The following is a 21,754-nucleotide window of genomic DNA, read 5'->3' as shown; positions in this document are numbered from 1 at the left end:
AAACTCTGTTCATCACTTTCTGACACGAGCCGTTTCTTAAAAAAAAAAAAACGGCAAAACATGAAGAAAATCTTCCAAACTTTAACTTGCATAATATATTAATATATTTAACTTTCTCTAAGGATCAATTGAAAAAATAAAAGGTGACGTCATCTAATTAAATGCACCAATCAGGTTGGATCCCATCTGAACCTCCTGACATCTGTTGGGTTGTTGGACCACGTGTAACACACACACACACACACTCGCACACACACTCAGACACTCTGTATAAAAGCTCCACACACACACACACACACACTCCGTATAAAAGCTCCACACACTCTGTATAAAAGCTCCACACACTCACACACTCTGTATAAAAGCTCCACACACTCACACACTCTGTATAAAAGCTCCACACACAGCTCTCGTCACGCAGAAGAACTTTAATGAGCACAATCAGATCAGATGATTCGTATCACAGGGAACATTACAGGCATGGAGACGCAGTGCAGGTGTGGAAGCTAATTAGCAGGTAAACAGTAAACATTGCTGGTACTGTATGTGGCACAAACACACACACACACACACACTGTTTAGCTGCACCTCAGACGTCCACCTCTCAGTCCGTGGAGCTATGAGACGCTAACGCACCTTCTATGGGACCCGTCAGATATTTCTGTGGATCCCAAATGAATCCCGAGCGCCGACATTTAACCAACACGTCTCCATCTAAATGACTTCAACACAGCGGAGCTGATGATGTGTCTTCATGGTCGGTGAAGGTCGGGGCTTGGGCTTGATTTGGGATCAGGGGGATGGATGGGGGGGGGGGGGGGGGTGGATGGGGGGGAGGGGGGGGGGGATGGGGGGGGAGCGGCGCCGCCTCTACTCGTCGTCCTTGTCCTTGGCGCCGTGCTTCAGGATGCGCGTGAACTCGGCGTAGTTGAAGTTGCCCTTGGTGTCGATGGGCGCCTCGCGGAACAGCTCGTCCACCTCCTCGTCCGTGAAGCGGTCCCCCATGGTGGTCAGCAGCTCCCGCAGGTGGTCCTCGTGGAGCACACCTTGACACACAAACACCTGTTAACCTCCACACACACTCTCTCACACACACACACACACACACACACACACACACACACTGGTGGAAGCGCTCAGTGTTCAGCTCCGGGCTCACCGGTGCCCTCCTCGTCGAAGCAGGCGAAGGCGTTGCGGATGACGTCCTCGGGGTCCGTCCCGTTGAGCCGCTCCCCGAACATGGTGAGGAACATGGTGAAGTTGATGGGCCCCGGGGCCTCGCTCATCATGCCCTCCAGGTACTCGTCTGAGGGGTTTTTGCCTGAGGACGAAACAAAACGCTCGTCGTCTTCATCTCGCAGGAGCAGGAAGTTCTAGAAGAACCTGCTGCACACAGGAGGTCCACTGAGAAGCAGGCAATGAAATATGCATCTACAAGATATTATACTGTTCACATGTTGCACCTTCACCGTTTGGAACATCCTCCCGCTCCAATTTTAAGACCCAGCATGCCCCATTCAGACAATCTTTTGGCTTAAAATACATAATTTTACTAATTTAACTGATCGACAGTGTTTTGACTGAAACTCCTTCCTAACAGGACAAGACTTTGTTTTATTGTGATTGTTGTTGCAGGTTCTGATTCTTTAGGTCCTAATCTTTCCATAAAGGTGTCTTATTGACGCTCCAGGAGGCTTTTTTGGAGAATCTGGTTCATATCATGCTGGATGTTTATAGTTACAATCAAAACATCTTTTAAAAGTGACTTTTTTTTTTGCAGATATACATTTTTTTACCAAGACTTTGCTGAACAAATACATACAATAAACACAAGTATTGGGATTAATTTGGGGTTCCTCACGACTCAAACAGGGAAAAGAGGTCTGGAGTTTAAGGGTTAAAGCACAGCGAGCTGCACGAGTCCCTGAGAGCCTCGGTGGGAGGAGGCCGGCGTACCCAGAGAGGCCAGCATGTCGTGCAGGTCCTCCTTGTCGATGAAGCCGTCTCGGTTCTGGTCGATCATGTTGAACGCCTCCTTGAACTCCTGGATCTGGGACTGGTCGAACATGGCGAAGACGTTGGAGGTGGCCCTCTGGGGCCGCTTCTTGGTGGTCTTTCCCTTGGCGCGCTTGCTGGACATGGCGGCGGCTGGTCTGGGCCTGCACACATTGGAAAGGACTCGTGGATTATTGCAATAATGCTGCTCATCAGGGACGGCGTGGCCTGGGTACGTTGCCTGTTTCCTTTCAGCATTATTTTTACAAGGATTTCATGCATATTTAGCATTTTACAGGTCTCAAAGCTGGGATGCATCCATGTGGCTCTTTTATATTTTTTCTCAGGAGAATCTTTTTCTCCGAGAGAGAGAATCACACCCGACATGTCGGTACAGGGACAGGTGTGAAAATGACATGTCTCCACCGTGGCACTGCAGCATCACATCCCTCCAGAATTAGACCTGTCACTCACGCTCAGGTCTGCAAGGAGTGTGTGTGCGTGTGCGTGTGCGTGTGTGTGTGTGTGTTTCCCAGGGGGAACGAGCAGACAGGACAGGCTGCAGGTGAGTGTGTCATATGGAGGTATGATGTCATGCCGCTGAGGTGAAGATAATTTATTCAGGTGAGATGTGAGATTAAACACGCTTTCCCAACATGCAATGTTTCGGTTCCACTCTTTAAATTTACACCTTGAAAATGACATTTAATAAATTAACGTTTCTCAGGTGTAGAAGTTTGTGCATACTATTTTCTTGTCTGTGATATTTGACTCAAAATGAATCTTTAAATGTGCTGCGACCTTTAAAACCCTCAAAAAAAACACACAGGCTCTATGAGGATAAGATCATAGATTCATAAAAATAAGTTGATCTCCAGTCTGTCAGGTGATTAATGTGAATAATCTGGTCAGATCAGCTTGATTTACAATAATTGAAATGAATAAACAGTTGACATAAGATGCCCTACAGTGTCTGTAGTGGAACAAACTTCATCACATATTTACTACAAGTTTAAATTCTTCTTCTGGTCCAACATTTGAACCCATCTCTGTGTTTTAGATCTCTACATTTATGTATTTTATACATAAATAACTTGTTCCTGAAGGTGTCGGTCACCATGAAGCTGCTCTGATGACTTACTGAAGCTTTGACTATTAACTCATCTCAACTCTTTCTGTTGGTCTCTATGCAAATTAACGCTCCGTATCACTCACACAATCATAACTTTACTGTCCACGCAAATTATTATGAGCAGCCGCTTCTGTCCAGAGTTTGTAATCTAGATTAATAACCTGATGTTTACAGTAACATTTACATAAAACACATCATGTAGAGGTTCTCAGGATTAAAGGTTACAGGAAGGAAACTCACAACACACAGACACAGACACACACAGACAGACACACACTGGTTCTTGTCTCTGGCTGCTTGTGTCTCATCGTGTGCCAGAAGAACAGAGACTTCAGGGAGGTGTGTGTGTCTGGGTGTGTGTGTCTGGGTGTGTGTGTGTCTGTGTGTGTGTGTGTGTGTGTGTGTGTGTGTGTGTGTGTGTGTGTGTGTGTGTGTGTGTGTGTGTGTGTGTGTATGTGTGTGTTCTCCATGGAACCGTTCCAGAGGAAGCTGGAAACAGAGCGCCGCCTCGCTCCTCTGTGAGGAGTCCGGCTGCTGCTCTGCTCCTGGAGGCCGAGCGTCTGCAGGATCCTCTGACCGGTGTGACTAGTGAACAACCTGGCGTCCAGGTGCCGGAGCGACACGTGACGCATTCTGCATTCTGCACCGAGCGAATCAACAAGGACTCACAAAGAGGCCGAGAACAAATAGTTTGGAGACTTCAGCGACGTCAGCGTGTTCTCTGTCCTGCAGCTCCTCTGTGAAGCCTTTCATCCAGCGGGAAGACAAAGCTCCTCTGTCCCTTCACCAGCAAGAACACACACACTCATGCACACAAACACGCACACACACACACACTCTCTCTCTCTTCCCTCTAACTCCAGGCCTCGCAGGTCACCACTACTCAAGTGAAGACTGAAATGCCAACGGTCAGGAATTCCAAAAACAAACAGAGTGAAGTGGAAGTTTAGCTCTCGTCGCCTATTAGAAGACAACAGAGGCGCATATGTCTGTGTGTAGAAGTGTGTGTGTGTGTGTGTGTGTGTGTCTCTGTCTGTCTGTCTGTCTGTCTGTCTGTGTGCGTCTGCCTGTCTGTGTCTGTCTGTGTGTGTCTAAATGGTTCACCTGCGTTCATAAATTCCTCAGTGTAATGTGCCGTAATGATGAGACAGAAGTACAGCACACATGCAGAACGTTTCCACTGCACGCGCACACGCACACACACGCACACGCACACACGCGCATGCACACACACACACGCACGCACACACACGCACGCACACGCACACGCACAGCTCGTTAATCAACAGATGAAACAAACATGATTGTAACTCATCATGGTAACTTTATCCTCTCTCTCTCTCTCTCTCTCTCTCTCTCCCTCACCCAGATGCTTGACCTCTGAGCTCTTACACATCCAAAAAGACAACAACACATGAAATAAGATCTTCTCAACATGTGTGTGCATGATAAAGAGAAGCCCAGAGAGGGAATCAGCGTCCGTCCTCACCTCGGCTTCAGGTAGAAAGATCTGGAAGTCCCTCAAACTCCTTCAGTCTGAGTCCAACAGCAGTGGAAGGGGAGCAGGCAGTCCTCCTGGAAAGTTTGTTTAAAGAACCAGACTCCCGGCGGGTCCCGCCCCCTTCCGCGCGCAGCCAATGAGCGGGCGGCATGTCCCCACGCACAGGCGCGCGGGCCCGCCGCGCCTCCATACAAGGAGAAAGAATGCGCTGCGCGCCGCCGCCGCGGACGCTGCTCGGGATGTTTGGGGAAAAGGCAGAAATGACAGGAACCACGATAAGGCTGCCTTATTTAGAAAGAAGAAAACACGGGGCCCAAACACCGAGAGGCGGCTCTGCAGTGTCTCAGAGCGGAGAGCCGAGGGGAAGCAGTGTTTGTGTTGCAGGGCTGTGGCTCTCCTTACATAGGCAGCTTGGCTTCCCCTGGGAACACCTTCAATTATGTTGTGCAGTTCACATGAAAACTACCGTGACTGGTCATGTTTTATGTAAAGATGAATGTGAAGTATTAGTTCCTACTGTCTTGATCATTCACGTGAATAAATCGTCTTCTCCTTAATTGGGCCGTGCGTAATGATCACAAGAGGGGCGTGTTTTTTTGAGTATTTACTTTAATTGCAAACACAATATTTTGTATTGTTTTTGCAACCCCTTGGCCCTTTTATTCTTTGTCAAATTAAAAAATATAACGCATACACAAACGTGTTTTTATCGTATTGTAAAACGATTTACTCATGTCGGTGTTGCTGTGATGGTCATGATAAGGTTCCTTGTGCCCAGACTTCATTTCCTTTCCTTCAATAGACCGAGGGTCCAAATGTCCAGACACATTGTAATGTCTCGTGCAGGGCTGTGAGTCAACAGTTTGAGATAAAACACACTATAATAACAGTAAAATGCTAAAATATGAAGCATACGGTGGTTTATGTGCAGGAAGGCGGTAGCATGCACAAAACAGAAAAGCATCAGATTGTTTTAAACAATGCAGATTTCCCAAATGTTAGTAAAAAAAAAAAAGGAGCGTAAAAGTTTATTTTATTGAGCGTAAATGAGGGAAAGTGCTCCAGAGCCTGAGAGCAGCGTCTCGGCGCGGTGACGCCCTCTGCTGGACACACCGGGATTATTTATGGCAGCTGACAACCTGTGAACTAATGCTGAGAATGAAATGACGTGGAGGGCTGTGGAAGTGTTGGTCAGGCTGCTGCACAGGAAGTAGAGAGCCACACTCGAGGTGCATATGAATCCTGTTTACAGTTCATATGTTCTCACACACAGAAACGAATCTCCCAGTGGTGTCGTGTCCCAGACATTAGAACATATCGTCACAGTTCTCTCTGGCTGTCTGTAAATGATGTCAGTTGTTCAATTACTTCAATCCACAGGCAATGCAGTGCAACATGCTAGTGTAGCATGTTTTATGAACCCTTATCATGGGACACATGTTCAAACACACATGCTTACACCATGCATTTCTCTTTGAACTAAATTGTGTCTGCATGTGTCTTTTGGGCTCCACTGCACCCGGAGCTCAGAGCAGCACCACATGTGGATCCACTGAGTGACATCTATGGATCCACAGGTGACACCCTGCCACTGGGTGACACCTGTGGATCGACTGGGTGAGAAGCAGCCTGCTGTCTGTCTGCAACAATGTGCAACATGTGCACTTCACAATGTAAGAAGAAGACATGGTTTGGTTTGGTTACTTTATTGGTACCCGAAGGTAAACTTGATTTGCAGGAATACAAACAGTAGAAGAACAACAAGGCATCCATCTTGACATACGTTAAACACAGACAACAAGACAAACATGATACAAGTACTCAGAGCTGCAGGTCAGTGCTGTTCACCTGTGTGACGGCTGCTGGAACAAAGCTGGTTTCATATCACACGTCAGAGTAAACACGCACCACAGGATGTATTATGTGTACAGGTGACTGAGGTCAACTCTGAGCTTCTCTAACTCATGTTTAAGGAGTTAAACTAGAACACGAGGAGTTAAACTAGAACATGAGGAGTTAAACTAGAACACGAGGAGTTAAACTAGAACACCAGGAGTTAAACTAGAACACCAGGAGTTAAACTAGAACATGAGGAGTTAAACTAGAACACCAGGAGCTCCACAGGGAGGCGTTCTGGGTCCTCTGGTTCTCTTCTAGGAAGGAGTCTCACATCTGAGCTTCCTGTCAGATCAGAAGTGGTGCTCCGTGGTGGCAGCAGTGATGATGTCATTGTAGTCATCATCCAATCCCTTCTCAGCATGAGTGGGCGGGGCCATCACCATGGAGACAGGCAGTTTATTTCCTAGAATTCAGATCAGGTTAGATTGAGATTGTGAACCAACATGAGAAGTTCTGTTAGAAATGACAATGTTCATGTCAATCCTGAACACTGGAGTGACTGATTGATACCTGTGTGCAGGTGTTGATATAGAGACACCATGAGGAAAGTGGAGATGCAGTACGGACAGAACACCACCAGGTGGCAGATCAGACTGATCGCAAAGTGGGAGGAGCCTGGGCCAGGGGGTGGGGCTGAGGCGTTAGTCGGCTTTCCTGTAGACAGAATCCCACCTGGTCAGGTGAACATCTGGTAAATGAAGAGGTGAAATCAAAGGAGACCTCCTCACCTGTGACAGACAGCCAGCTGGGTGGAGACTCTGCAGCTCCCATGCTACACCTGTAGAAGCCTTCATCAGACGTGCTGACCTGCCGGAGGGTCATGTGACCTGTGGGCTCCGCCCCCATGAAGGAGCCATCTTTATAGAAAGCAGCTGGGAGCTGGGAGGCGATCCTGGTCCTGCAGGACAGAGTGACGTCATGTCCCTCCATCACAGGGAGGACGGGGCTCTGCAGGACCACTGGTCCTCCTGAAGGCAGAGACAACATGCTGTTACTGCTGCTCTGCTGTGTGCTGACCCTCACAGCCTCTGGGGGGCGCTGGAGCTCAGGTGGGGTCGTCTGGTCTTACCAGTGACGGTGATGTTGATGGTGGTGCTGGTTTCTCCCTCCGTGGACTCACACCAGTAGACTCCACTGTCCAAAGGGACCATGTAGCGGATCTCACAGGAAGAACCAGCTGCTTTCCCCCAGTAACTACACTGGTCCCTGGTTCCTCTGGTCGTGGTCCTCATCACGGTCCATCCAGAGGACTCGTCCTCCTCACAGCTCAGAGAGACAAACTCTCCTTTGAACACCTGAGAGCTGCTGGGACTCACAGTGAGACGAGCTGAGAGGGAAAAGAGGACAGAAGACACAAAATGACCCGAAGCAGCTGAGACGTTTTCAGCTTAATTCACTGAAACAGAAGGAAGCTGGTTTCTAGAGCTCTGTCTTGTGTCCACCGGCTGTCTGACAGGAAGAGGTCAATAAGCTGAGAGACTGAGGAGACGTTCACTGACCCTGGTTCGTTGAGCCGCTCAGCAGTGAAGTCAGACCTGCAGAGAAATGACAGAACAGCTGAGAAGAGAAGACGGCGTCCACGCTAAACATTCTCAGAAACACAGCAGACTCTTCCTTTAATGGGAGCTCGAAGGCAACACGAAACAAACACACCCTTAAACATTGCTGCACATTTCTGAATTTGCAGGACCGATCAGATTGTACTCACAGATCAGCAGTTGGAGAGGTGTTGGTCCCATGGCAGCGCCCGCTGGTGTGACATCAAACCCTGACAATGATTCAGTCAGAGAAACTCAAACCACCACTTCCTCTGTGAGGGCTGGTGGAGCAGGCCTGTGGCTTCCTGTCCTGCAGTCTATCACCAAGGTACCTTCACCATCCGATCAAGTACTGTCATGAGGGATGGTTTCCTCACCTACACTCAAAGAAATGAATCATGGCATAGTTTATGATTAAGTGTTTTTATCTATTACATTTTATTTAAATACTCATATATTTAAAATATATGTATTCACATTCCTTAAAGTCAGCATGAATCTGTTAATTTGTAAAACAATTCAATTAAATCAGTTAAAACGTATAAATATGGTTTGACTACAGCTCGCTGCATGATCAATTAGTTGAAGTTTATGAGATTTGTTTACATATTCATTACGGGAAATGGATCATTCAGAAACGGAAGTGACACCGGACTTCTTTCGGCCATCTTTCTTCAGACCAACTTGCAGCCAACAGGTAAGTTACATCTGCTGTCATCTCATCTAGTCAGCCTGTTATCAGCGTATGGACATATTTTACGAGTGCAGTTGATATCATGGCACACTTGTATCGATATATTGACTGTCAAATCCAAGAAGTCCAACATTGCAAACTTGTTTGTCCAGTCAGCTAGCGGCACATGTTGAAATACATATCAACTAACTTTAGCTAGTTAGCGATGTTTTTTTAATTAGCTAACATCCCACGTATTACTAATAAAAAAAATTACAAGTCAGTAATGAAAGTCAGGTGACGTTAAAAGACATTTTATTAAAACGGACTCTGTGTAGTGTTAACGGCTAAGGTTTAACAGCATTACAGCGCACAGTTACCGTGTCACAGAGACATAGAAATGCTTTGCGTGTCGCGAAGTTGGTGACTGAACTAACGTGGTTTTAGATATATAGCGATGTATGACTTTAAGCCCTGACGATATCAGATAATCCTTTATTTAGGGTGACCAGATTTGAGTTTGTGAAAAAGAGGACGCTTCGTCGCGGGAGGGTGGCGAATTGCAGTCGGTTATTGATGCGGCTATATTTTATGCCGAACTCGTTTCTTCAGAGCTTAACAGGATGTTCGTCGCGAGTGGAGGTGACAAGGCTCAGTGTTGCAGATTGGAAATGGCAAAGTATCGTTCCAAAGGCTCAAAATGGTTGTGTTTGGAGGATAGTTATCGTTTATCTGGCAACCCTGAGATCGGTCGACCAACGACAGTTCTCTCTGCAGTCAGAGCTCGCGCAAAAAGGTGGACGTAAGATACCGTTTCAAAACGTATAAAGGCGTAATAACTAGTTTGTGAAGGACCCAGAGAAACACAAATATCCAACGAGGTAAAGTCCCGGACGTTTTGGAATCCCTGCCAGACTCATTTTTTTTAAGTCTCGAAAAGATGACATGTCCGGGAAAAAGAGGACGTCTGCTCACCCTAGTTTATTAGTCCCTTAGTGGGGAAATTACAGAATTACATCAGTACTGCTCACAAGTAATAAGGTAAAAAGAATCAAGTAATATAAATAAACTCTTGAGGAGCTGACTGATTGCTTTCCACTCTTTGCCTACACAGTTGGATATAAGTGTATGGTAACCCTGAAGAGAAACATCATCATCAAAGGTTTGACACTTTTTTTCTTTATTAGTAACTTAAGAAATAATTAAAGCAAAGAACCCTTTTCTATTTTTATATCACTTAATGGGGATGAGAATACAACCATCATGTTAAAAATGTTATGTGTTAACAAGACTAATACCTGTCTTCCTTGTGTATTTATGTCTGCACTTTAGCTTGACAAAGCAAGATGGCAGGACCAGTTACCTTCCGAGTCCTTTTTGGAGGGGAAGACGATGCCAGAAAACTATTCATTGAATCAGGGATGCCGACATCTGTGGAACAATTGGCTCTTGAAATTAAGACGTTCTTTGGAGTGATGGAGCAGTTCAGGCTCCAGTACAAAGACATAGAATTTGGGAATGAGTTCATGAATCTTTTGTCTATTTCCGACATTCAAGATCGGATTACTCTAAAAGTAGTATACTTAACTTGTGAGGCTACCACCTCCTCACCACTACCACCCTTTGATGAAACTTGCTCCATAATCTCAGCGAATCCCTACAGTACGTCCATTGACTCCGATACCAGCAATGATACCATCATATTGTCATTGGTACCTGTTGAGGCCCGGTCCTGCTCTTGGCCTGAGGCTTTTGTCGTGCCTCGCTTTTCATATTGTGCCGAGATGCTTCTTCAGAAGGGAAATGATGATCTCAGTGCGACTGGAACTCTCTTATCTCTTACCCCGAATGTCAGATCGGATATTCTTGAGGGACTTGCTGAACAAATTATAAATTACACAGCCTACCCAACAGATAGTCAGTTTGAAGAAGTTGCTAAGGCCTTAGTACAGACCCATCCATGTCTGCATGAGAAAGGAACTCGCACTGGGTATTGTGGATGGAAGCACTATGTGAAGATCAAAATGATGAATTTCCGGACCAAACTTGGCCGAGCTGGACACCCAGAAGTCCTTATCAATTCCCTCAAGAACAAACGGAAAGGTCAGGGGAAGCCAGCTGCTAATGTAAAAAAGAACGGGAAGGCCGAGGTTAATTTCTGTCCAAGCCATCCAAGAGGTGAAACAATGGAAAGCCTGGAGTTGGAAAGGGCTGCTCTATTGCTCGAGGTTAAAAAAAATAACAATGAGGCAGTGATCAAGGAAAAGATGCATCGTACCTTCTCGTACAGGCGACAAGATGTTCTCCAGGAGCCACCAATTACAGCGATTCAAAACAGATGGCCAGCACTGTTTGAAGTTGATGAAGTAAGAGTAGAAACCCTTTTTTAAATGTAGATGCACATTTTGCTGCAAATTACATTAAGGATAAACTTTTAACAAAATGTGTAAATATGTCTTTTCACCTCTCTTTCAGGTCCACTTGGAGTTCATGAGAATAACAACTGTTCCTCTGATGTCAAAATCCTTTGGACAACTGGACAAATACACTGATGACCTGATGAAGGTTTTCCAGACCAAGGGGGGGATCAGCAGGACAGAAAATCCGCAAAATTATGGCCGTGACATCTCAAGTAAGTGTGCGGTTTTCTTTTGTTTACGTGGCGGGCCGCAGAAAGTACAGCCTTGGTTGCTCTATACCTAAAATATGACTTAATATATGAAACTTAAAATGATGCTTTACTTAAACTGAAAATTAATTAACTAATACTTTTTGGGGGGATCTTGTTGGTATGCATTTTTCAGAATGAAGACATAAACGTCAAGCGTGACTGTATCCTGAGGAGCTTAAGTGTCTACCTCAATGAAGACATGGAGACACTCGTCAAAGAATATATGGTAAGTTTACATAACAGTGTGCTATTTTGGATATGACAATGTGACCAGCATGGGTACACAGCTCATTGTTCTCTTTGTTTATCCTCTAGGACTGCGAATCTACAGAGTTTGACTCGGGTATTAGACAAACCACGATGGGCATCTACCTCATTCGTAGAGAGGGTGCTGGCCCCGAAGAAGAGCCTACAGATGTTGGTGTTGTTCTTGAAGGCATTGGACTTCTGCAAAACCTACCATCTGTCACACATGGATGTGTGATGCTTTTCGGACTGATATATGCACTGAACTTGAGTTACCCCAAGGACCTCAAGTGTACATTTGAAGTATTTCAGAAAGTCTTGATGGAACTGGACACTACCAAGCTTTCACCAAAAGTCCAAGGACTCAAAATTAAACTGCTCAACTGATGGTGTAAAAGTGTCTCGATAAAAAGTGGAGGACTTACTGCAAATGTCGATACAGAGCTTGGTCAATGTAAATATTTTCGAGTTGTGTTTTTCACGATTATGAATGATATATTTTTGCTACAGATCACTAATTTTATATTTCTGCATGCATGATGCACGAGCCTAATGGCAATGTTATGGTGGTCCACATTTTAAAAAATGGATTTCCCGGATTCCGTGTAATGTTAGTGTAATGTAAGCATTACAGTTACCGGTCAGCACTGTTCTTATTCCAGCTGCGTGAGGCCAATGGCCTCGTAATGTGTTTTTTTTTTTTGGATCAGAGTTGTTTTGGCATTTATTATATCAAAGACATCTATTGTGGCAAAGAAAAATTACATCCTTTAATAGAGCACTTTCTTAACCTAAATAAGTAGAACATTTTCTTTTTTATGATTTGTTTCTTTGCACTCAACATGGATGTGAGTACTGGATAAATATGGATGGAATATTAAAAATACATTGGGTGTATTAATAAAAAGTACATACATTTAATGCATTTTAAGTAAATTGAGTTTATTGCGTAAACCTGATTATTATGAATATCAAACAAATAGATTTTATGTAAAAAGAATACATAGACCTACCTGGTTATGAATTTGAAACACATTAGACTTATTTATGCTAAATGCATAAATACAATGTTTGTTATATGTTCCAAACACATTGAGTTTATTGGTATTTTTACATAGATTTGATTTGTTTAATTCATGTTCAACTAATGAAAATACATCACATTAAGTTGTTTGTATTTTCACATTAAAACTATGTATTCCAAATGAATGGAAATTTTATATGTAATTAAAATACATAAATCTCATGAATTAGGCCTAAATATTTCTTTGAGTGTAGAGCAGCCAACTTTCCCTGAAGTTACAGACTTTGTAACCGCCGATGATGTCAGGTGTTGATGTAAAGGAGGACCCAAACGCCATAGCAACAGTGAAAAAAAAAGGCAAATTTATTCAAAAACTCGAACCAGGGGCACGGCAAAAACAGTCGCCGTAGGACAGGCACCAGGCGGACAGACGTGTCCTGGGTCCAGGAGGGAACCGCAGACCCGGCCTCAGTTAGTTGTTGGCTGGTTGGTCCATCAGGTTGAAAATCTTCAAAACACAAAAAGCAAAAGTCACACAAAAAATGTACATAAACTTCAAACAATTTCAATCCAATAAATGAATTGTTCCAGTATCAGGGTTGAACCATGAGTTGAGTCTTTGCCTCTCTCTCTCTCTCTCTCTCTCTCTCTCTCTCTCTCTCTCTCTCTCTCTCTCTCTCTTTCTCTCTCTCTCTCTCTCTCTACACTGGCGTGCTGGTGGTGCATTATGGGTTTTGCAGTTTTTTCTATTGTCTCGTTTTCATCCATTCAGAATGTTAATGTTTCAAAATACTGTCGATACAATTTTTGCTTTTTTTTAATAGTTATTGCAGAAAAATAAATCATGTTTTACTGTGACTTGTTGTGGAGGATAAGGTTAAAAACCAAACTTAAGAAAACTCTAGAAAGACTACTCACTCTTTGTCTCTCCCGTGACTTTATCCCTCCGTCCTGCAGCGTCCACCATGAGGCAAATAAGACGATGACGCCATTCAGCGACTTTCAGAACAGCCAATAGCAACTATCCAGCATGCATTGCACGCAGCCATCGCCTTCGATTTGATTCTGCGCACCTCCATCGAACCGCCTCATCGCGACGGTCACGTAGAGACTTACCAATACATACTTTTTACTCAAAACCTTCCGGGTCAGAAGGACGGACCGTTTGCTGGAAGACTCACCGGCCGAGCAGACAGAGGGTTTCTCTGCCGCCATGGCGTCCAAGCTGTTCCTGCTGTTCCTGCTGTTCCTCTCTTCATTGACCTCGTTGCTTTGCGTCGGTATGAAAATGTATTTGTTTAAGAAAAGTTGTGAGTGCGTTCGCTCCTGTCCAGTTTGTTTCTGCTGCTTTTACGTTAGTGTCTGTTTTACCTGCTCTTACATGAACAGAACACATGTTATTTAAACCCTTTTTAAGCTGTGAACAATGCCTCAGACTAGTCGTGGTTCACATGAATAACTGCTGTGAATTTACAAAGAACACACACTGAAAATGGTTCGCTAAATTAATTGTGTGTGTCTGTTAATGCAAAGGAGTAGCATTGTACAATAGGTTAGCGTGTGCCTTACAAACATCGGCATCACATGTGTTCACTTCCGTATGACAGAAAATCTCCTCGTCAGTTGTCTACTCATTGTGTTCAGAGGGAAATGAGAGCAGGGCACAAACAGAGGTTTTTACAGGTAAAAGTGAGAATCTATGAAACATCTTTAACATGGTTCACGTGGAAAGATGGGCTCATAAGAACAGAAGTGAGATGGCTTCCCAAAACAAACACCATCAGCAACCTCGTGTGGAGGGTATCATGAGGCCTTGAGGTGATCAGATTAGACCCGGACACGGCAAGAGGTTTAAAATACTGCATTACAAAAATGACACAAGTATAGGTACAGAGGTACCATCAAAATATACTTCAAATATAATTAAAAGTACTGATTGTGCTGAATAATATATTGTTAGAGAGCTCATAGTACCATATAAAATAAGATAATCCTTTATTAGACAGCACTAGGGTTGGGTACCGAGAACTGCAAGCGCTGTGATTGGTCCGCTCAGAACGTTATTTCCGGCAGTTGCTTTTTTTTTATTCTACTGGTCGTGCAGACCAACTCCGCAAACGTCTTCTCTGTCGCCTACGCTTCAACATTTGCACTTCGAATGCTCAACGACGGCGTCACGCCGACGGCGTAGTGACGCAGAAGCATGAACTAGGCTTAGGAGAGGTGTGAAGAGGAGCCGAGTGCTGCGGAAGGGGTGGAGGTTGCAGATGATGACGATGAGGGTTGCAGCAGCAGGGGGGTCTGGGATTAGGTGATTACCCCACTAGAGAGCTCATAGTACCATATTACCCCACTAGAGAGATCATAGTACCATGTTACCCCACTAGAGAGATCATAGTACCATGTTACCCCACTAGAGAGATCATAGTACCATATTACCCCACTAGAGAGCTCATAGTACCATATTACCCCACTAGAGAGATCATAGTACCATGTTACCCCACTAGAGAGCTCATAGTACCATATTACCCCACTAGAGAGCTCATAGTACCATATTACCCCACTAGAGAGATCATAGTACCATATTACCCCACTAGAGAGATCATAGTACCATGTTACCCCACTAGAGAGATCATAGTACCATGTTACCCCACTAGAGAGATCATAGTACCATGTTACCCCACTAGAGAGATCATAGTACCATGTTACCCCACTAGAGAGATCATAGTACCATGTTACCCCACTAGAGAGATCATAGTACCATGTTACCCCACTAGAGAGATCATAGTACCATGTTACCCCACTAGAGAGATTATAGTACCATGTTACCCCACTAGAGAGATCATAGTACCATGTTACCCCACTAGAGAGATCATAGTACCATGTTACCCCACTAGAGAGATTATAGTACCATGTTACCCCACTAGAGAGATCATAGTACCATATTACCCCACTAGAGAGATCATAGTACCATGTTACCCCACTAGAGAGCTCATAGTACCATATTACCCCACTAGAGAGATCATAGTACCATGTTACCCCACTAGAGAGATCATAGTACCATATTACCCCACTAGAGAGATCATAGTACTATATTACCCCACTAGAGAGATTATAGTACCATGTTACCCCACTAGAGAGATCATAGTACCATGTTACCCCACTAGAGAGATCATAGTACCATGTTACCCCACTAGAGAGATCATAGTACCATGTTACCCCACTAGAGAGATCATAGTACCATGTTACCCCACTAGAGAGATTATAGTACCATGTTACCCCACTAGAGAGATCATAGTACCATATTACCCCACTAGAGAGATCATAGTACCATGTTACCCCACTAGAGAGATCATAGTACCATATTACCCCACTAGAGAGCTCATAGTACCATGTTACCCCACTAGAGAGATTATAGTACCATGTTACCCCACTAGAGAGCTCATAGTACCATGTTACCCCACTAGAGAGATCATAGTACCATGTTACCCCACTAGAGAGATCATAGTACCATGTTACCCCACTAGAGAGATCATAGTACCATGTTACCCCACTAGAGAGCGAGATGAGCACACACTGCTGCACTGGCTCACCTGTCTTGTTCAGAAGGAAACATCACACGTTCTGACTGTGGAGAACTTTCTCTTCTGTTGTTTTTCAGGCATGAAGAACATCTCAGTGACGGTTGGACAGAACGTCACTCTTGAGTGTCGGGTTCAGGTTTCCAAAGGCGACGCCATCGGACTGTTGGAGTGGAAGAAAGAAGAGATGAATGAGTCAGAGAGATACGTCTACTTCTTTAGAGACGACCACCTTTACGACACCTACCAGAATGAACGTTTCATTGGTCGAGTGCAGCTCACAGACCCAGACAGGAAGAACGGAGACGTCTCCGTGGTTCTGAGGAACGTCACCGCCAACGACTCCGGCACGTACGAGTGTAAAGTCATAGTCGAACACAACAAAGAGAGAGCGAACCAATCCGAACTCGTCAGCACCGTGCAGCTGATCGTCACAGTGCCAGGTGGGTTCAAAGAGTTCAGCTTCATGTGACGTTACTTCTTCCTAAAGATGCTGTTGATGCTCTGAGTCCTGTGTCTTCTCTGTCGCCTACGCTTCAACATTTGCACTTCGAATGCTCAACGACGGCGTCACGCCGACGGCGTAGTGACGCAGAAGCATGAACTAGGCTTAGGAGAGGTGTGAAGAGCAGCCGAGTGCTGCGGAAGGGGTGGAGGTTGCAGATGATGACGATGAGGGTTGCAGCAGCAGGGGGGTCTGGGATTAGGTGATTACCCCACTAGAGAGATCATAGTACCATATTACCCCACTAGAGAGATCATAGTACCATGTTACCCCACTAGAGAGATCATAGTACCATGTTACCCCACTAGAGAGCTCATAGTACCATATTACCCCACTAGAGAGATCATAGTACCATATGACCCCACTAGAGAGCTCATAGTACCATATTACCCCACTAGAGAGATCATAGTACCATATTACCCCACTAGAGAGCTCATAGTACCATATTACCCCACTAGAGAGATTATAGTACCATGTTACCCCACTAGAGAGATCATAGTACCATATTACCCCACTAGAGAGCTCATAGTACCATATTACCCCACTAGAGAGATCATAGTACCATATTACCCCACTAGAGAGCTCATAGTACCATATTACCCCACTAGAGAGATCATAGTACCATATTACCCCACTAGAGAGCTCATAGTACCATATTACCCCACTAGAGAGATCATAGTACTATATTACCCCACTAGAGAGATCATAGTACTATATTACCCCACTAGAGAGATCATAGTACCATATTACCCCACTAGAGAGATCATAGTACTATATTACCCCACTAGAGAGATCATAGTACCATGTTACCCCACTAGAGAGATCATAGTACTATATTACCCCACTAGAGAGCTCATAGTACCATGTTACCCCACTAGAGAGATCATAGTACCATGTTACCCCACTAGAGAGATCATAGTACCATGTTACCCCACTAGAGAGATCATAGTACCATGTTACCCCACTAGAGAGATCATAGTACCATATTACCCCACTAGAGAGATCATAGTACCATGTTACCCCACTAGAGAGATCATAGTACCATGTTACCCCACTAGAGAGCTCATAGTACCATATTACCCCACTAGAGAGCTCATAGTACCATATTACCCCACTAGAGAGCTCATAGTACCATATTACCCCACTAGAGAGCTCATAGTACCATATTACCCCACTAGAGAGCTCATAGTACCATATTACCCCACTAGAGAGCTCATAGTACCATATTACCCCACTAGAGAGATCGTAGTACCATATTACCCCACTAGAGAGATCATAGTACCATATTACCCCACTAGAGAGATCATAGTACCATATTACCCCACTAGAGAGATCATAGTACCATATGACCCCACTAGAGAGCTCATAGTACCATATTACCCCACTAGAGAGATCATAGTACCATATTACCCCACTAGAGAGCTCATAGTACCATATTACCCCACTAGAGAGATTATAGTACCATGTTACCCCACTAGAGAGATCATAGTACCATATTACCCCACTAGAGAGCTCATAGTACCATATTACCCCACTAGAGAGATCATAGTACTATATTACCCCACTAGAGAGATCATAGTACCATATTACCCCACTAGAGAGATCATAGTACTATATTACCCCACTAGAGAGATCATAGTACCATGTTACCCCACTAGAGAGATCATAGTACTATATTACCCCACTAGAGAGCTCATAGTACCATATTACCCCACTAGAGAGATCATAGTACCATGTTACCCCACTAGAGAGATCATAGTACTATATTACCCCACTAGAGAGCTCATAGTACCATATTACCCCACTAGAGAGATCATAGTACCATATTACCCCACTAGAGAGATCATAGTACCATGTTACCCCACTAGAGAGATCATAGTACCATGTTACCCCACTAGAGAGATCATAGTACCATGTTACCCCACTAGAGAGATCCTAGTACCATATTACCCCACTAGAGAGATCATAGTACCATGTTACCCCACTAGAGAGATCATAGTACCATGTTACCCCACTAGAGAGATCATAGTACCATGTTACCCCACTAGAGAGATCATAGTACCATGTTACCCCACTAGAGAGATCATAGTACCATGTTACCCCACTAGAGAGATCATAGTACCATGTTACCCCACTAGAGAGCGAGATGAGCACACACTGCTGCACTGGCTCACCTGTCTTGTTCAGAAGGAAACATCACACGTTCTGACTGTGGAGAACTTTCTCTTCTGTTGTTTTTCAGGCATGAAGAACATCTCAGTGACGGTTGGACAGAACGTCACTCTTGAGTGTCGGGTTCAGGTTTCCAAAGGCGACGCCATCGAACTGTTGGAGTGGAAGAAAGAAGACATAAATGAGTCAGAGGGATACGTCTACTTCTTTAGAGACGGAAACAGGGGCCACCAGAATGAACGTTTCATTGGTCGAGTGCAGCTCACAGACCCAGACAGGAAGAACGGAGACGTCTCCGTGGTTCTGAGGAACGTCACCGCCAACGACTCCGGCACGTACGAGTGTAAAGTCATAGTCGAACACAACAAAGAGAGAGCGAACCAATCCGAACTCGTCAGCACCGTGCAGCTGATCGTCACAGAGCCAGGTGGGTTCAAAGAGTTCAGCTTCATGTGACGTTACTTCTTCCTAAAGATGCTGTTGATGCTCTGAGTCCTGTGATAACCTTCAGCACATTCTGTTCCTCAGACATCTGAAACCTCACTCCTGTTCCTGCAGGTACTGCTGGAGACCAGGGAGGAGGAGACCATGGAGGAGGAGACCAGGGAGGAGGAGACCAGGGAGGAGGAGACCAGGGAGGAGGAGACCAGGGAGGAGGAGACCAGGGAGGAGGAAAGCAGGGAGGAGGAAAGCAGGGAGGAGGAGACCAGGGAGGAGGAAAGCAGGGAGGAGGAAAGCAGGTGCCTGTTGTCATTGTTGTCATTTGTGCCATTGTTGTCATTGTTGTCATTTGTCTTTCGATCAAGAAATTCATCAGACGGAGGAATAATTCAGACCAGTCTGCTGGTAGTGACAATGTTGAACTAGAAACATTGCGTTCTGAAGAGAGACGCACACAATAATTAAAATACGCTGATACCAGCACAACAAAACAAGGCTGGACTAAAAGGACTCAATTGAAAGAGTCCTAGAATATTGTACTGAAGTACAAGTATTTTTACTTAAAGTACTTCTACTCTGAAGAGGCGTTATCAGAGTGGAGCTGTGAGGAAGCAGCTGCAGTTAAATATTAAACACTTTACAAAGTACACAAAAGAAACCAGACAGCAGCCAGAGCGACGGGATCTCTTTATTCAAACACTTCAATAACTTTATCAGGAAATATTTAAACATATGACATCATAACTTGAGGTGTAAATGGTCTTATTCTGATTTTCCGTATTCTTGTTTGTGTGTTTATTCAGTCAATCATTACAACACAATAAGTAAAGCCACAATATAATATACAAAACAGAAAGACTGAAAAGGTATAGGTAGAAGCAAAAAGGCTTATATCATCCATTAAATCAGATAATTATGTTGAAATAAAGTATTTGTACACTATATTTGTACACAATATTTGTATTTGTACACAATATTTGTATTTGTACACAGTATTTGTACACACTATTTGTATTTGTACACAATATTTGTATTTGTACACAGTATTTGTACACAATATTTGTATTTGTACACACTATTTGTATTTGTACACAGTATTTGTACACAATATCTGTATTTGTACACAATATTTGTATTTGTACACACTATTTGTATTTGTACACAGTATTTGTACACAATATCTGTATTTGTACACAGTATTTGTACACAATATTTGTATTTGTACACAGTGTTTGTATACAGTCTGGCAGTGACTTAAGCTCTGTACATTGTCTGCATTATTTTATAATGTAACAAATCAAGAGAGAGAGAGAGAGAGAGAGAGAGAGAGAGAGAGAGAGAGAGAGAGAGAGAGAGAGAGGGAGAGAGAGAGGTAGAGAGAGGTAGAGAGAGAGAGAGAGAGAGAGAGAGAGAGAGGTTGATTCCCTTATTGCCTTTTTTCTGTTACCATTCTATTGATTATTTATATTACTTGTTTCTTTTATGTTATTACTCATTACTTATGAGCAGTGCTCCTGTAATCCTGTAATGTCCCCACAGAGGGACTAATAAAGGATTATCTTATCTCTTATCTTATCATTAAATTCCATTCATGCATACAGTTTGTGTAACAATAAGTTGAATGTTTAGATGTTTTATAGGCTGACCTCCACACTATAAGATACATATGGAAGTATAAGTGAGCAATACGTGATGTGCGAAGCCTTAGAAGTTAAAATAACATGAAAACTCAGATTTGTCACCTTCAGATATTTTCCAAGTCCTTTGAATATTATTTTTACTATCCTCTAGTATTTTATTATAGTATTCCTTCTTCTGTGATCTCATAATGGAAGTCACTTTATTCTCATACATCTTATATTTTCCTTCACTTTCATTGGTTCTCAGTTGTAAATATTTCTTCAATGGATTTATATATTTCATTCAACACTGAACTATTAAAGTATTTAAACTTTTAAAGTATTTAAAGTAGTAACGTTATAACTTGTCATTCTCTACTGCGCTATAGAAGTAATTAAACTATAAAAGTATTTAAACTATTAAAGTGATGCACAGGTCCAGGTCGCTCACCGCGCAGCGCCAGTGGACCTCACGCCGCGTGGAGGACCCTCACAGGCGGATCAGCTCCTGTTGGACCGAGGAGCAGCTTCTGGACCTGAGGGGGCGGGGCGGTTGGTGGTAGACCGAATAGAGGACCTCTGGGTCCGGACCGCCAGCGCTCATTCTCCGCTACGATGTCGGTCCCGGTCCCGGTCCCGGGTCCCGGGTATGCGTCGTTGAACGCTTTGTTTACGAATGAACCCGAGGGGCGGGTCCTGTTTTCTCTCCTGTTCGCCCATTGGCTGTTGGGTGTTTGACTTTTTCGCGCGCATGCGC

General features: G+C 44.1%; 3 protein-coding genes and 1 long non-coding RNA gene across 4 annotated transcripts; 2 read left to right on the top strand and 2 right to left on the bottom strand.

The window, feature by feature from the left end:
* Positions 1-864: 864 nt before the first annotated feature.
* myl9b (myosin, light chain 9b, regulatory) lies at positions 865-4,704 on the bottom strand. Its single transcript, XM_068593800.1, has 4 exons — positions 4,617-4,704; positions 1,957-2,159; positions 1,160-1,321; positions 865-1,046 (listed from the first exon to the last, which is right to left on the bottom strand). Exons 2-4 carry the CDS (start codon positions 2,138-2,140, stop codon positions 871-873), a joined length of 522 nt encoding a protein of 173 aa, XP_068449901.1. The 5' UTR covers positions 2,141-2,159; positions 4,617-4,704; the 3' UTR covers positions 865-870.
* A 2,113-nt stretch (positions 4,705-6,817) lies between these two features.
* Positions 6,818-8,369, bottom strand: LOC137796027 (low affinity immunoglobulin gamma Fc region receptor III-like). The gene is made up of 6 exons (XM_068593664.1): positions 8,236-8,369; positions 8,027-8,062; positions 7,597-7,854; positions 7,214-7,495; positions 7,038-7,142; positions 6,818-6,930 (listed from the first exon to the last, which is right to left on the bottom strand). The coding sequence occupies exons 1-6, from the start codon at positions 8,264-8,266 to the stop codon at positions 6,818-6,820; spliced, it is 825 nt and encodes a 274-aa protein (XP_068449765.1). The 5' UTR covers positions 8,267-8,369.
* Positions 8,370-9,822: 1,453 nt separating this feature from the next.
* LOC137796752 (uncharacterized) lies at positions 9,823-12,541 on the top strand. Its single transcript, XR_011078604.1, has 5 exons — positions 9,823-9,900; positions 10,071-11,104; positions 11,214-11,370; positions 11,543-11,635; positions 11,725-12,541. It is a non-coding gene; the product is annotated as an uncharacterized lncRNA (long non-coding RNA).
* Positions 12,542-13,892: 1,351 nt separating this feature from the next.
* LOC137796026 (coxsackievirus and adenovirus receptor homolog) lies at positions 13,893-19,473 on the top strand. Its single transcript, XM_068593662.1, has 4 exons — positions 13,893-13,959; positions 16,341-16,703; positions 19,008-19,364; positions 19,466-19,473. The coding sequence occupies exons 1-4, from the start codon at positions 13,893-13,895 to the stop codon at positions 19,471-19,473; spliced, it is 795 nt and encodes a 264-aa protein (XP_068449763.1).
* Positions 19,474-21,754: the final 2,281 nt, after the last annotated feature.

This window comes from Clinocottus analis, unplaced genomic scaffold (genome assembly GCF_023055335.1).
Source record: "Clinocottus analis isolate CAN_PGR_092001 unplaced genomic scaffold, fCliAna1.0.p SCAF_3, whole genome shotgun sequence".
NCBI lineage: Eukaryota > Metazoa > Chordata > Actinopteri > Perciformes > Cottidae > Clinocottus > Clinocottus analis.
The sequence above is the reverse complement of the archived record's forward strand: the minus strand, read 5'-3'. Positions and strand labels throughout refer to the sequence as shown.